Consider the following 12500-nt stretch of genomic DNA (forward strand, 5'->3'; position numbering starts at 1 on the left):
TGCTCTCTGTCCGGCGTCCTTCCTCTCCCTCTGTCACAAACTACTACAGAGCAAACTCTCTGCCCTCCCCCTCTGCTCCTCCCACACTCTACCTGTCCACCACAGACCTCCTCCCCCCTCCATCTGTTTCTCCTCCTCCCGTCTGATGGAGGAATGCGAGTTATTTCTGCACCGCCCTCCTCTTTTCATATCTTTAATCTTATCTGCCTTTCTCTCCTGCTCTATCAGTCGTTAACTCACCGGACCGGAGCATCGGCGTTTAAATCACGCCTCTCTTTGTCTTCAGCTTCACATTTTTCCTCCGTATAAACTTTGCGTTACATTTATCTGGGAGTTTCCCGCAGAGCTGGGACATATTTTAAAAACCACGAAGCTCTAAAGAAAGACTAATTAGTCCAGTTTCAGTGGCTATAAAACCGATTCTGGTTTCTACAGCAGCCGACATGAAACGCACTCAGTGCACAAAGACCAAAACACTTACGCTCGGGAGGTTTTAGCACAGACTGTATAAAAAGATGGCAACGTGAAAATGCCTTAGACCTGCACGGCCAGCAGGGGGCGACTCTTCTGTGCTTTAAGCCTGTGACTGAAGTTTGTAGCCTCAGTCTGACCCGGTGTCATAGAGACGCCCGTGTGACGGCCATGACATCTTTTATATACAGTCTGTGTCTTTTATCAGACCCCACAAACCGTCCACACACAGACGGTTCCTCCTGGCGTCACAATAAAAGCCCATCGCACCATGTGACCGAACGAGGATTTTAAAAACTAATATTTTGACATTTTAAAATAAAAACACAATAAAAATCTGTCAAACAGCAGCGACGCAAAAGAAGCTTCTAACAGAGTTAGTTAGACCCCGCCCCCCCGGCTTCAGTCGGGAGTCTAGTTTTGTTTACCGTCAGTAACCGTGGATGGCGTGCTTTCACACACACGCTTTTCCAGTGCAGCTCAAACGGCTCCGCCTCCACCCGCGGCGTGGGGGGGGGGCTTGGCGTTAAGTGCTCTGTTTATATTCAGCAGTCACCTTTCAAGTGTGCAGGCAGATAAGATAGTGCCGGCATTCATGCTTCAGATAACAAACACAAATCACACAGCTTCAGGGCTTCAGCTGCAGCTGCTGCATTCCTGCTCCTCCCCCTCCTCCACCCATGACTCCCCCTTTCACCAGCACCTCCCAGCAGGCCTCCCATCTAATCAATATCCCAGGCAGACAGGAGCCCGGAGCAGTTTATGCTCCAACACAAAAATCTGACGGGGTTATGTAAGCGCGCTCTCGTTCGTGTGCAGGTTTTCCTGCTGATAACAGGTTTTATGAGCCGCTCGCTCCGCAGACACTCCAGGCCAACAACAGCTTCAGCTTGAAACTTTAGGACAGCTGTGCTTCATCAGGCCGAGCTCTCGGATCAGTGCAACAGTACAGTCAAGTTAGAAAATGTACAGGCGAGGAAAACAAGCAGAGCTACGAGCGCCTCTCGACCCCCCGGGTGTCTAATTAACGGCATTAGTGCTCGGCCCCCGAACACAACACGGCCGCACAGAGAACAACAAAGGTTCAACACAAAGAGTCACGACAGCGAGCAGAGACATGAAGGCCTCTGTAGGCTGTGCTCGGCCGTCTGCAAACACACAGTGTTTACTGAACACACCGTCCACATCCTGGACTCTGACGGACGCATCCTGGAGCTGGTCTGAGCCAATCAGCAGCCTTCATGTATGAGTTGTCTAGTTTTAATGTTTTATTTGGGAACAGAATGGTGTGTATGTGTAAGTTTGGTGATGGAGTTTTTATTATGAATGAATGATGAATTGTTATGAATTATTATGTCTATTTTTTATGTTTAAGGACAACAGATGGAAATTAGCCTTCGGCTATAATCTGGCATGTTTACATTCATGTAATTTTTTTTTTTTACATGTATGTTCATTAACATGCACTGTCCTAAATAAATAAATAAAATAAATCCTCGCAGACACTCACAGAATCCTTCAGGGTGAAGACTTTGTAACACGAACACAGACATTTGCACCGTTTATGTAAAAGTTTCACGTTTTCCTCAATTCGTGCATCAGCGTCCACCAACATCAACGCGTACCAGGAAGTAATGGTTAAAAGGCGTGGGCGTGGCTGCTGTGTGTGGATGACAGGACAGCTGAAACGGGACGACGGCTCTTTATTTTACTACTGAACGGAAACAGGAATAAATGATCGTTTCTCCTGTTTCGATTTTTACGGTGCTGTGAAGCCACGTTGGACAGCGACGTCACCTGTGAGCGCCGAGCGGCAGGAGACGAGGCTCGCCGAGACTCAGAGGCAACACTGAAATGTTTAATAACCGCCTTCAGCGCGTCTGCGTTCAGGGGTCAGTGACATCACTGCTGCACGCATCTCAAACTGGAATCATTCAGTCATGATTATATTTTTATTGGCTGACACGCCGACTCCGAGTCCTCTGAGGGGGTTTGCATGCTTGGACGTGCGCGGTGTGATCGGGACCGAAGGAAGTTCAGCATCCACTCCATACCTCAGCCTGCCAGAGGAGGCAAGCACTGCACTTACAACAGGCGCGCGCACACACACACACACACACACACACACACACACACACACACACACACACACACACACACACACACACACACACACACACACACACACACACACACACACACGCACGCACACACACACACACACACACCCACCCACCCACCCATCAGCAGGAGCGTGTGAGCAGGATCTTTCCATTGCATCATGTGCTGTTCTTAATGACAGCTGGGCGTGGCGAGTCTCTCCCTGCTGCCTCCTTCTAAAAACAGCCATTGCTCCGCCCCCTCCTCCTCCTCTGCGAGTATCTCCAGCAGCACCTTAAATATCAGCAGGGCGACGTCACCGCTCGCTGCTGAGTGACCTGTAATTACAGGCTGTGACGCCCTGCTCTGCCCGAGGCGAGGGACGGGATGGGCCGTTCACCTCGTGAAGCCACGCTGCGCTCACATGTGCAAACACATCCACGCAGCAGGACCCGCCCCCATCACACGAGGCGCTAAAGCCCCCTCCTGACCTGAAACGCTTATGTGCAGCTTCGCTTCTCAAAGAGCCGTTTTTCTGCACGCCAACGAGTCCGTTACCTGTGTGACACCTGCATGCAAATATTCCTGTGGTGCCTTTGAAGAGCTCGAAGAGAATCTGACGCCTCATAACAAAATCACAGCCTCGCTTCAGCTGTGCTGCAGTTAACAAATCAAAGAGTGCGCACAGTTAAAAGACGCCATCAGCTCTTCAGACTTTCACAAACGACATCACCGCCAGTAACATGTGACAGGAAACAAGTCCTGTCCTTCTAAAGCCCCCTTTGTTCTGAGTGCTTCCAGAAGCCTGACGAGGGGCAGCGCTCTCCAACTGTGAGCATGCAGTGTCGTAAAGAAACAACCGCAGCAGTTCCTGCAGCGTCCAGCAGAGGCAGCAGTGAGTCAGTCTCAAACAAACAGTTTGGTCTGTGAGGACCACGTCGCCCTCTGCTACGCTGTGCGGGGGATAAACTGCTTCATAACTGATGCATGTGGGTTTGTTGAGGTCTAAACCGACCAGCAGGTGGCGTCACTGCTGTGTAAATGCAGGTGTGACTGTACCTCCGTGAAGAGATGCTGGATGACTGTAGCCAGAGCCTCCACTCTTTTGTTCCCTTGCACGAGCAGCTTCCTCAGCTGAGCGATGGCCTGGTTCTTCTTCTCTGCCTGCTCTTTGCTCTGGTTCTGTTTGATGCCGTTCGTCCCGTCCGACGCCACCGCGCCTCCATGGCTGCCAGCTCTGGACGCGCCCTGAAGGCGAGACCCGGCTCTGGGGCCGGATCGTGGCCCGGTTCTCGCTTTCAAACCGAGAGTCGAGGGTCCGGCGGTTCCTGACGTGGCAGTATTGGTGGCGTTAGTGGCAGGCACTGGAGGAACTGGTGCCACTGGTGCGTTAGCATTCACGTCATCTGGTATCTACACAAACGGGAGGAAAACAGTGAGATTACAAACACGCTAACAACACGCTAACAACACGTTCACTGGTTCTAGAGTCAAACGCAGCTCATCGTGCGAGAGGACGAGGAGTCGTCTCAGCTGCTGATGTGTCAAACAGAAGCAACCCTGACGCCGCTGCTCGTGTCACACGTACCAGGTCGGGCGGAGGCAGCTGCAGGTTCTGGTTGTTTCCTCCGGTGGATGCTGCCGTCTGCGAGCTGCTGCCGGTGTGCGATGGCGTTTTCCCCGGCGCCTCCCGCGGCTTGTTGTTTTTATCCACTGCAAGAGAGCGACGACCTCTTAGTGTGCGGGCGGCGGGTGCGACATTCAGCATGGTGTCCACACACGGACGCACAAACACTGCTCGCACTCAAGTTACACACACAGCAGGCTGACGACAATCACACACACAGAAACACACACGCCCTGCTGCTGAAACCAATGCATCATGGGAGAGTGTGTGTGTGTGTGTGTGTGTGTGGATGTGCATTAAGGGCTGCATTACGAGACCAAAGCAATTAGAGCGAGCGATCGACACTCGTCTGCTCTCAGCGCGCTCGCTCTCCTTCCCTCTCTGACTGCAGATGAAGCTTCTGTGCGAGATGCCCGACGCCTCGCCACTATTCAGTGAGAGCGATCAGCCGACAGGTGTTTTCTGTAGCGACTCATCTGAACATCTGGATCTCTCACACGTCAAACTTTGAAAGCCCGTCAGGTCTGCGCTGACAGGCCCTGACAGCACTTCCTTAAAGATGCTGCCCTCTGGTGGCAGCCTCTGAGCAGGGCATCGCTGAAGTCAGCTGGACCGTCACCAGAACAGATCCGGCGTTCAATCTCAGACTCCGGCCTCTCGGCGAGTCGTTTCAGCTCCGCCTCATAGCGGAGGCGAGCACACCTCCCACGTGACAAACACAGCTCCTGTTTTTCAGCGTTGGCGGAGCAGAAGGTTTAATCGCTGTGTGCAGGCACATCTGCTTCACTGACACACAGATGTTTATGCTACAGGTAACCTCAGGTGGAACTGTGCCACCTGCACAAACCAGCGCCCGCCGACCAATCACGACCTCGATCTAACGGCGAGGTCACAGAGTCAGAGGGTTCACACAAGAAAGGCCATCTGAATCTTTGCCTTTCAATAAAAATAAAAATATATAAATTATTAAGAGAGACTTGATTTTTTCCTCTGAGCTGTAAGAACTTTGTAGCCTGGTGCTGTTTTACTTTATTAATCATTTCAGAGTAATGCCGTTGCTTTAGAGTGAGGCTAGTCGGCTGTAAATGGCCTGTATTTATAAAGCGCTTTACACAATCACAGGAATATGACCAAACGAGGATGAACTCAAACTGTACAAAGTCCCCGAAGGGTGCGCACACACACACACACACACACACACACACACACACACACACACACACACACACACACACACACACACACACACACACAGTGTGTTTAGCCTCTCCTTACTTTAAACAGTGCAGTATATAACCAAGTTTTTTCTATAGCAACTGCTCGATACTGCAGTGTAACAGGAGAAAAGTCCTGAGACGCTGATGCATGCATCCTGCAGACATTCCTGAGGACTTTGCTGTTTCATGTGGCTCGTGTGTGGTGACCTGTGCGAGTGCTGCGGTGAGGGGTTTGTACCTGGAGTGTGCCAGGCAGGCATGCAGAGCCGCTGAGCCCAGACTGAGAGAGAAACCACACGGTTAGCATGCACATCACAGACACCGAGCACAGCGACGAGCCCTGCTGAGTCACGAGAATCCGCTGCGAACACACAGCGAACAAATGCACTTTCTGCACCCCGAATTCAATTTGAGTGTCTGAAACGCTGCAACGCTGTAAACTGTAGAAGCTCACACTCGAGCGTCACGTCAGCCTCATTATCTGTGAGTCTCGTGAGCCCTCAGCAGGGCGGTCTGTTTATGAAGAACAGTCAGAGAAGCAGCGCAGGGATGAAGCTCAGGAGCAGGAATAAAAGGGATGTGTGGGAGGAGCGGAGGCTTCGGGCCGAGCTGTGAAAATCCACCAACAGTCGTCTTCACTCTGAAGTAATCAGAGTACAGCGCTGACGGTCAAAGTTCCTGCATGTGCCCTCTGCAGAGCCCAAAGTCTAATTATCAGCAGGTCACAGAGCAGATCTGGTCCATCTTTAATGAGCCGCCTCAACTGAGCGTGTGCGGGACGACGAAGGATACCAACTGCAACCATCCTTATTCCGATGTAATCAGATTACTCTGAGGCAAAAACACCAGGTGCTGAGAGGTTGAACTCTGAATGAAACCAGCTTCCCTTCAAAGTCAACACATGATCCAACAAGTGCACGCACACCTGTTACCATGGAAACAACCGTGCAGAGCGTGTCACGAGGTGCACGCGTCCACCATCTGATATATTTACATCCAAATTAGACCCCCTGGTTTCCTAGCAACAACTTTCATATTTGTCCCACTCCATCGCCCCGAGGATGTAAAAGCAGGCTGATGACATCACCACACACACACACACACACACACACACACACACACACGCGCTAAATGTTCGAATGTAAAAACGTGCGTTATGAATAAACTCAAACTGAACGATCATCGCTGCTCACACTGCTGCACGCTGGTCAACGTCAGCACCACAGAGGCTGCTGGACATTCAGGACATCACGACGACTCCTCTTCAGAGAGGAGGAGGAGTCGTACACTGAGACAGGACCACAGCAGCTCTTTACTCTCAGCGTTTTCCTCAGGCTCTGTAATGAACGTGGCACAAAGCTCGATGCCTTTGCTTGTTATTCCCGCTCATTCGGAAGGTCAGCTCAGTCCTGCAGCTCTGTGCGGCTCCACAGAGCTGAGGAGGAGGAGGAAGAGACTGTCAAAGCACCTCTTCATCACACACTCCCACCCTCTGGTTAGCCAGAGGAGCAGAGTCTGCCAGAAATACATTAAATGCTGCAGGAGGCCCTCTCAGCCCACAGACAGGACCAAGCTGCTCAAACACGTCTCAGCAATAATAATTTATTATTAATGCTTTTCAGGTTTCATCGTTTTTCATCTCCTAACAGAAACACAAAAATTAACGTTTCCAATCAAACTGCACGACTGAGTCCAAGCAGACTCTTCATCGGCCACTTGTGTGCCGCGGCCTGAAACGAGCCTGACAACATCCTCTCACGTCCTCGTCTGCCGCCACATCTGGGAAACCAGCGGCCTCTGCATCGGATTAAGGCTCGCTCGAGCGGCCGGCCTCAGCTGAACCGCTGTGCGGCGTACACGGGCGCGCGCTCGCTGACTAAAGCCTGCTCTGACCTACATTTTGGGGCAGAGCAGCAGGGAAGTGGGTCTGTGGAGCTCAGACTGAAAACACGCTGCCGCCAAACACGTGCCGCCGAGCTCAGATGGATGGTCAGAGAGGCGGAGCCCAATATTTACAGAAGGACATGAACGTGGGCCAAACCGCACGATCCACATTAATGCCAACAATCAGAGACGATGAAGGGATTAACGACCCGTCGAGCCAAAGCACACAGCACAGACGAGTACGCAGAGTAAGCCTGACGAGACTCTCAGGAACCCACGACAAGCCGAGCAGTCAAACCTCAGAAACGTGCGCCAGCTTCTTCACACCGAGCAAAAACAACCAACCAGGGCTCACCTCTCCTGAGCCTGAGTGGACCGGCCCACAGGTGATGTGAAATAATCACATCCTAACATAAAAACTGCTCCTTCACACGAAACATCTCCGACGAGCTAGCTGCTCTCAAACCGCTGATGATGGGCTCTGATATTTAGAACTTTGCTGCTTTGAGCGTGGTTTACACACACCCACGGTAACCACGGTAACCCCCCCATAAAAAAAAGCCTATTGTCAGACTTAAACTAAATGTGCCTGAATTCTACACAGGACCACAGAAACACTGCTGGACTACAGACTGTATGCAGGAGATGGACCCAAACACTGCTTCCTCACCACCAGGGGGCGCCACAGGTCCCACCGTTACTCATCCAATCCCAAAGAGGATCCGTGTCTCCACCTAGAATTAAACCTGCGACCTTTCACTTTCTACAAAGGGACGTGAAAACTACGACAGAGCACAAACTCATCAGGTCAACTGAGGTCACCGAGCAAAGAAGCTGGGAACTGTTCCCAAACCACAGGAGTCGCCCCCTGCTGGACACGAAAAACAACCTCTTTGGTTCAATATAAAATATCCACATCTGGAGGTGGAAGCTGTGTATTTGGGACATTATTCCTAAGATGCACATTACTGCAGCACCTCCACTCTCACCTCCACCCAGCTAACAGCCGCTCATGTACTGAGTTCTCCACCGATTCCACCGAACACTGTGCACCCGCACCACAGCCTGCACAGCTGCACTTGCATTTTTAGGGCTAACAGCTCATCCAACAAAGTCTTCCTGGTGTTTTTTGACTTTGTGCATGTTTAAAGTTTGTGCATGTGATGCATCAGAGGCTGAAGCAGCTTCACTGTCGCGTTCACGTATTCAGCTCGACTTCTCTCGTGGTCAGTCGAGGTACAGAGCTGAACGACACCGAGCGCTGCTAGCATGAATGCTGACGGTTATTCGCAGCATCATCAGGGATTTTTGCTTTTATGCAGCACGGACTTGAAAAGCTCCCCTGCTGCACGGACACACAGACCCTGGCAGCGTGCAGCTCCTCTTCAGAAAAGGAGGCACATTAAGAGCGAGCGCAGGCTCTGCTGCAGCCTGCACAAACACAGTGCAGCCTTTTAATGGCTGAATAAGTAAAAGCCAGATGTGTCCTGGGCTATTTCGGGTTTGTGTGTGAATCACGTGGCCGTGCCCCGTCAGGCGTGGGTATCGGGGCTAAAAGGAGCCACGGCTATTCATCACGCCATGCCGCAACGCTGGAACTGAAAGCCCCGCACGCACAGCCGTGTGCGACTGCAGCTGCAAGCCGAGCTGAAAGCCCCCACAGGAGGAGACACGGAGGCAACAATGGCTGCCGACGCCGTGCAGGAACACAGGAGGGGCTGAGGAGGGAGGAGGGGGTGAAGTGGCCTTTGAGGCTGATCTGCCATCACACGAGTAAAGATTAGAGCTTTACACAAAGACAGGAGAGGAGGAGGAGGAGGAGGAGGAAGAGGAGGAGGGGGGTGAAAATGAGTTTTATTTTGAAAGGCAAACAGTTACAGAGATGGGGCTTTTATTTTGGGTGGCTGCAGGATTAAAGCAGCTCATTAGCTCCTCTGTTTGGGTGTGGTGGCTCCAGCCCCACCCTGCCATGTGCATCTATGGTGGATGAAGGAAGGTGTGTGGAGCACATGGAGGGATGGAAGCAGCTAACGGGGTGAAGCTGCTGATGGAGGATGAACGGGTGGATGTGGGGAGGACACGGGGGACGGAGACTGATCCAGACCTGCGTGGAAGACCACGGTGTTCTTCCTGCATCCCGACAGCAGCTGGAGGTTTCGGAAAAGTCCTTTAGCCGTCAGCTTCACGTGGAAGTTGGACAGCGACAGTCTGGGAGACCACAACATGGTTCGGTGCGAGGCGCCTCCGTCGGACTCAGTCCTTTTCTGCACTTTGAGTTCTTCTCCTCGTCTCAACGTGTCCTGAGCGGCAGGTCACACTGACCCACTTCTTCTTTAGCGGACGGGAGGAAATCCTCCTTTTCTTTAAATTTCAAAAACAAAAAATCCTCCAAAAACAGAATCTGGTTACTGCTGCTGGGATTTGTAGCCTGCATCTGCGTGAAAGCCACGAGGAAAAACAAGACGCCGCATTTTAAAATCAGATCCTGCGCTCGGTCCAGGGACGAGGACGCACGCTAAGCCGCCATCCGGCCTTCATCAAAGCCACAGAGCCGCCGCCGCGACACGAACACATGAAATAAAAGGAGTGAAGCAGAGCGGCTCCTGCACCGCAGCCAGCACGGGAAGAAAATGGCGCCAAAAATAGCAGCGAGCTTCACCGTCGCCGAGGTCACGGCGAATCAACCACGGATGGAGAGAGAGAGAGAAACGGGCGAGATACTCGTGCATGTGTGTGAGAGAGAGAGCGAGCGTATCCTGGTGACGATTACTCCTCAGCTGCTGAGCACACGGCGATTCCCCCCCATCACCACAGAGGCGTGTCACCAGAATGTACACACAAACAAAGACAAGCATCCACACACACACACACACACACAGGGGGGGAGGGATGCTGCGGGAGGAGGAGGGGAGGAGGAGGAGGGGAGGAGTCAGCGGGTCTGAATAATCCCTCCTCCCTCATGACTCCTCTGGTCTCTGTCGTGCCACACATGAACCTCGTCGAGGTCAGACGTGATGACAGAAGAAACACTGTGGAGACCCCACACACACACACACACACACACACGCACACGTACGTATTTATATCCTTGTGGGGACATCTCATTACCCGAACCATAACTGTAACCATGACAATAAAACCACATTTTGAGGCTCAAAAATGCCTTCAATGCTGTGGGGACCAGGATTTTGGTCCCCACAAAGATGTTAATACCCGTCCCCCCCCCCCACACACACACACACACACACAGAGGCAGGTGCCATATTGGCGCTTTTCAGACACTTTGTGAAAGGCGTCTTTGTTTTAGCCAAATCTGTCTGAGCGTTTCCTAAACGACCGAAAGAAGCTGAAGATGTGAAGAACGTGACGGAGAACTTGAACTTGAGGAACAAAGAGGACACGACACACTTCTGAATGTCAACAGCTGAATCATCAGACCGCCGTTTGTCCTTTGCTCCTGTGAGCGCGCTCAGATCCTGCAGCTGGGTTAAACTGCGCTGATGCTCACGCCTGACCCAGGTTAGTGAACACAGAGGAAGCCGGCTCAGAGGAAACTCAGGTCCCCACAAAAACCACCGACGGCGAAAACTAAAACCAAGCAGCCATGTTCCCCGAGAGCCTCTCTGCTCACTATTGAATCCACTTTTATTTAGTTTGCATCCAAGTGTGGACGCCGCCATCAGCTGACAGACAGGCTGAGGTTATTTAACAGATCCTGACACACAGCTGTGAACTTTCTCCAACATCTGGTTTACCTCCACTCACACAGATTACAGGACGCCCACCTCCTAAAAATCACCTGTGCACATTTTCATTCACAGGCGTGTTTGACAGATTTCATCTTTGTGCAGAGTGAGTGCGCACAACATGTGGCTGGTTGACAAACTGCAAACCAGCCATAAAACCTTACAGCCCCGAAACATCAGTGCTCCTCTAACGGCACGAGACAGACCAGCGCCAATAACACCAGAGCTGTGTGTGTGTGTGTGTGCGTGCGTGCGTGCGTGTGTGTGTGCGTGCGTGCGTGCGTGCGTGCGTGTCAGAATCAATGTCCACATCCACTGGAGACAAAACGAGCAGAAAGCCACTGAGAGCTTTAAAGGCCCACGCTGCTAACCGCTGTCGCCTGAGGACGGCTGTGGCGAGCGTCAATGAGAGAGGTTTGAATCAAATGCATGTGTGGCCCTTATGAAGTGTGTGTGTGTGTGTGTGTGGTAATCAAGCCATCATGGGGCTGATAGTACGTCTATGAGTAAGCGGCGCCCCACAGGCCCCAGAGAGACTTCCAGGCCGGCCACAGAGGCAGGCAGCCAGGCGCCCGGGCCCAGACGAGAGCCGCCACATGCAGGGGGAGGAGAGCAGCTGAGTCACGGCCGATGGTTTAAGACGTGATTCTGACGCTGCGTGATGCTAAACGTGAAACGTCGGCCTGCCGGAGCTCGACGAACATCAACTCACAGAGCGAGCGCACGGGTTTGAGCTGGGAGGCGTGTCAGAGTTCATGCAGTGATGTCAGACCGCCGCCTCCTGCACCATCAGTCCAAACCCGGCGACGCGCGTCATTATTCGCTCGTGTGACTGATGCAAACCTGCGACTCGCTTCAGCTGCAGGAATGAAAAAGCAGATGTTGTGCAGCAAACATCTGCAGTCATGATCACACTGATGCAACAGACTGTATAAAATCGATGGCAGCACTGATCAGACTCAGCCAAGCTGTGTGTGATGGCGTGCTCTCAGCTGCCCTCACAGCTTTACTAACCAGCACTACTCATGCTAAGCACCCTTAGAGCCGACTCGCTGTGATCCACGCCCCGGCAGCCGCTCGCACACAAACACAGGAAGTCAGATGGCCTCTCGTACCTGCGCCGTTCAGCCGGCTGACCCTCGCCGAGCCGCTGCGCTGTAACGGGGACTGCACCGCCTGCTTCGCGAACCCCTGACCGGCGGCGGGGCTCGACTTCGTGGGCGCCGTCTTCGCTGCGTTCTGGTTGGTGATCGTCGGAGGCTTCAGACCTGCGGAGAGGACACAGGAGTCAAAACCCATTTCCTGTTCCTGCGGAGGCGTTTCAATCGCCCACAGCTGTGAAAACGAGCAAACGGGCTCGAGGTTTCCGCTCTGAGCAGCGTGCAGAGCGTCTGACACAGATTCTGACCAGCAAACGGTGTAACTGCCGCCGCCGCGTTGCTGTTGCCTCCGTAA

General features: G+C 52.5%; 1 protein-coding gene across 5 annotated transcripts in view; it reads right to left on the reverse strand.

The window, feature by feature from the left end:
- LOC308396149 (uncharacterized protein) overlaps positions 1-12500 on the reverse strand; it is a 55451-nt gene that overhangs the window by 9742 nt on the left and 33209 nt on the right. For all 5 annotated transcript variants that reach the window (XM_080881254.1, XM_080881256.1, XM_080881257.1 and 2 more), the window contains 3 exons: positions 12161-12313; positions 4160-4284; positions 3631-3984 (listed from right to left, as the gene is read on the reverse strand). In XM_080881254.1, coding sequence (XP_080737380.1) covers positions 3631-3984; positions 4160-4284; positions 12161-12313 — 632 coding nt within the window. The remainder of the gene's footprint in view (positions 1-3630; positions 3985-4159; positions 4285-12160; positions 12314-12500) is intronic.

The sequence above is a fragment of the Rhamphochromis sp. 'chilingali' genome (assembly GCF_963969265.1).
Source record: "Rhamphochromis sp. 'chilingali' genome assembly, chromosome: 4".
Classification (NCBI taxonomy): Eukaryota; Metazoa; Chordata; class Actinopteri; order Cichliformes; family Cichlidae; genus Rhamphochromis; species Rhamphochromis sp. 'chilingali'.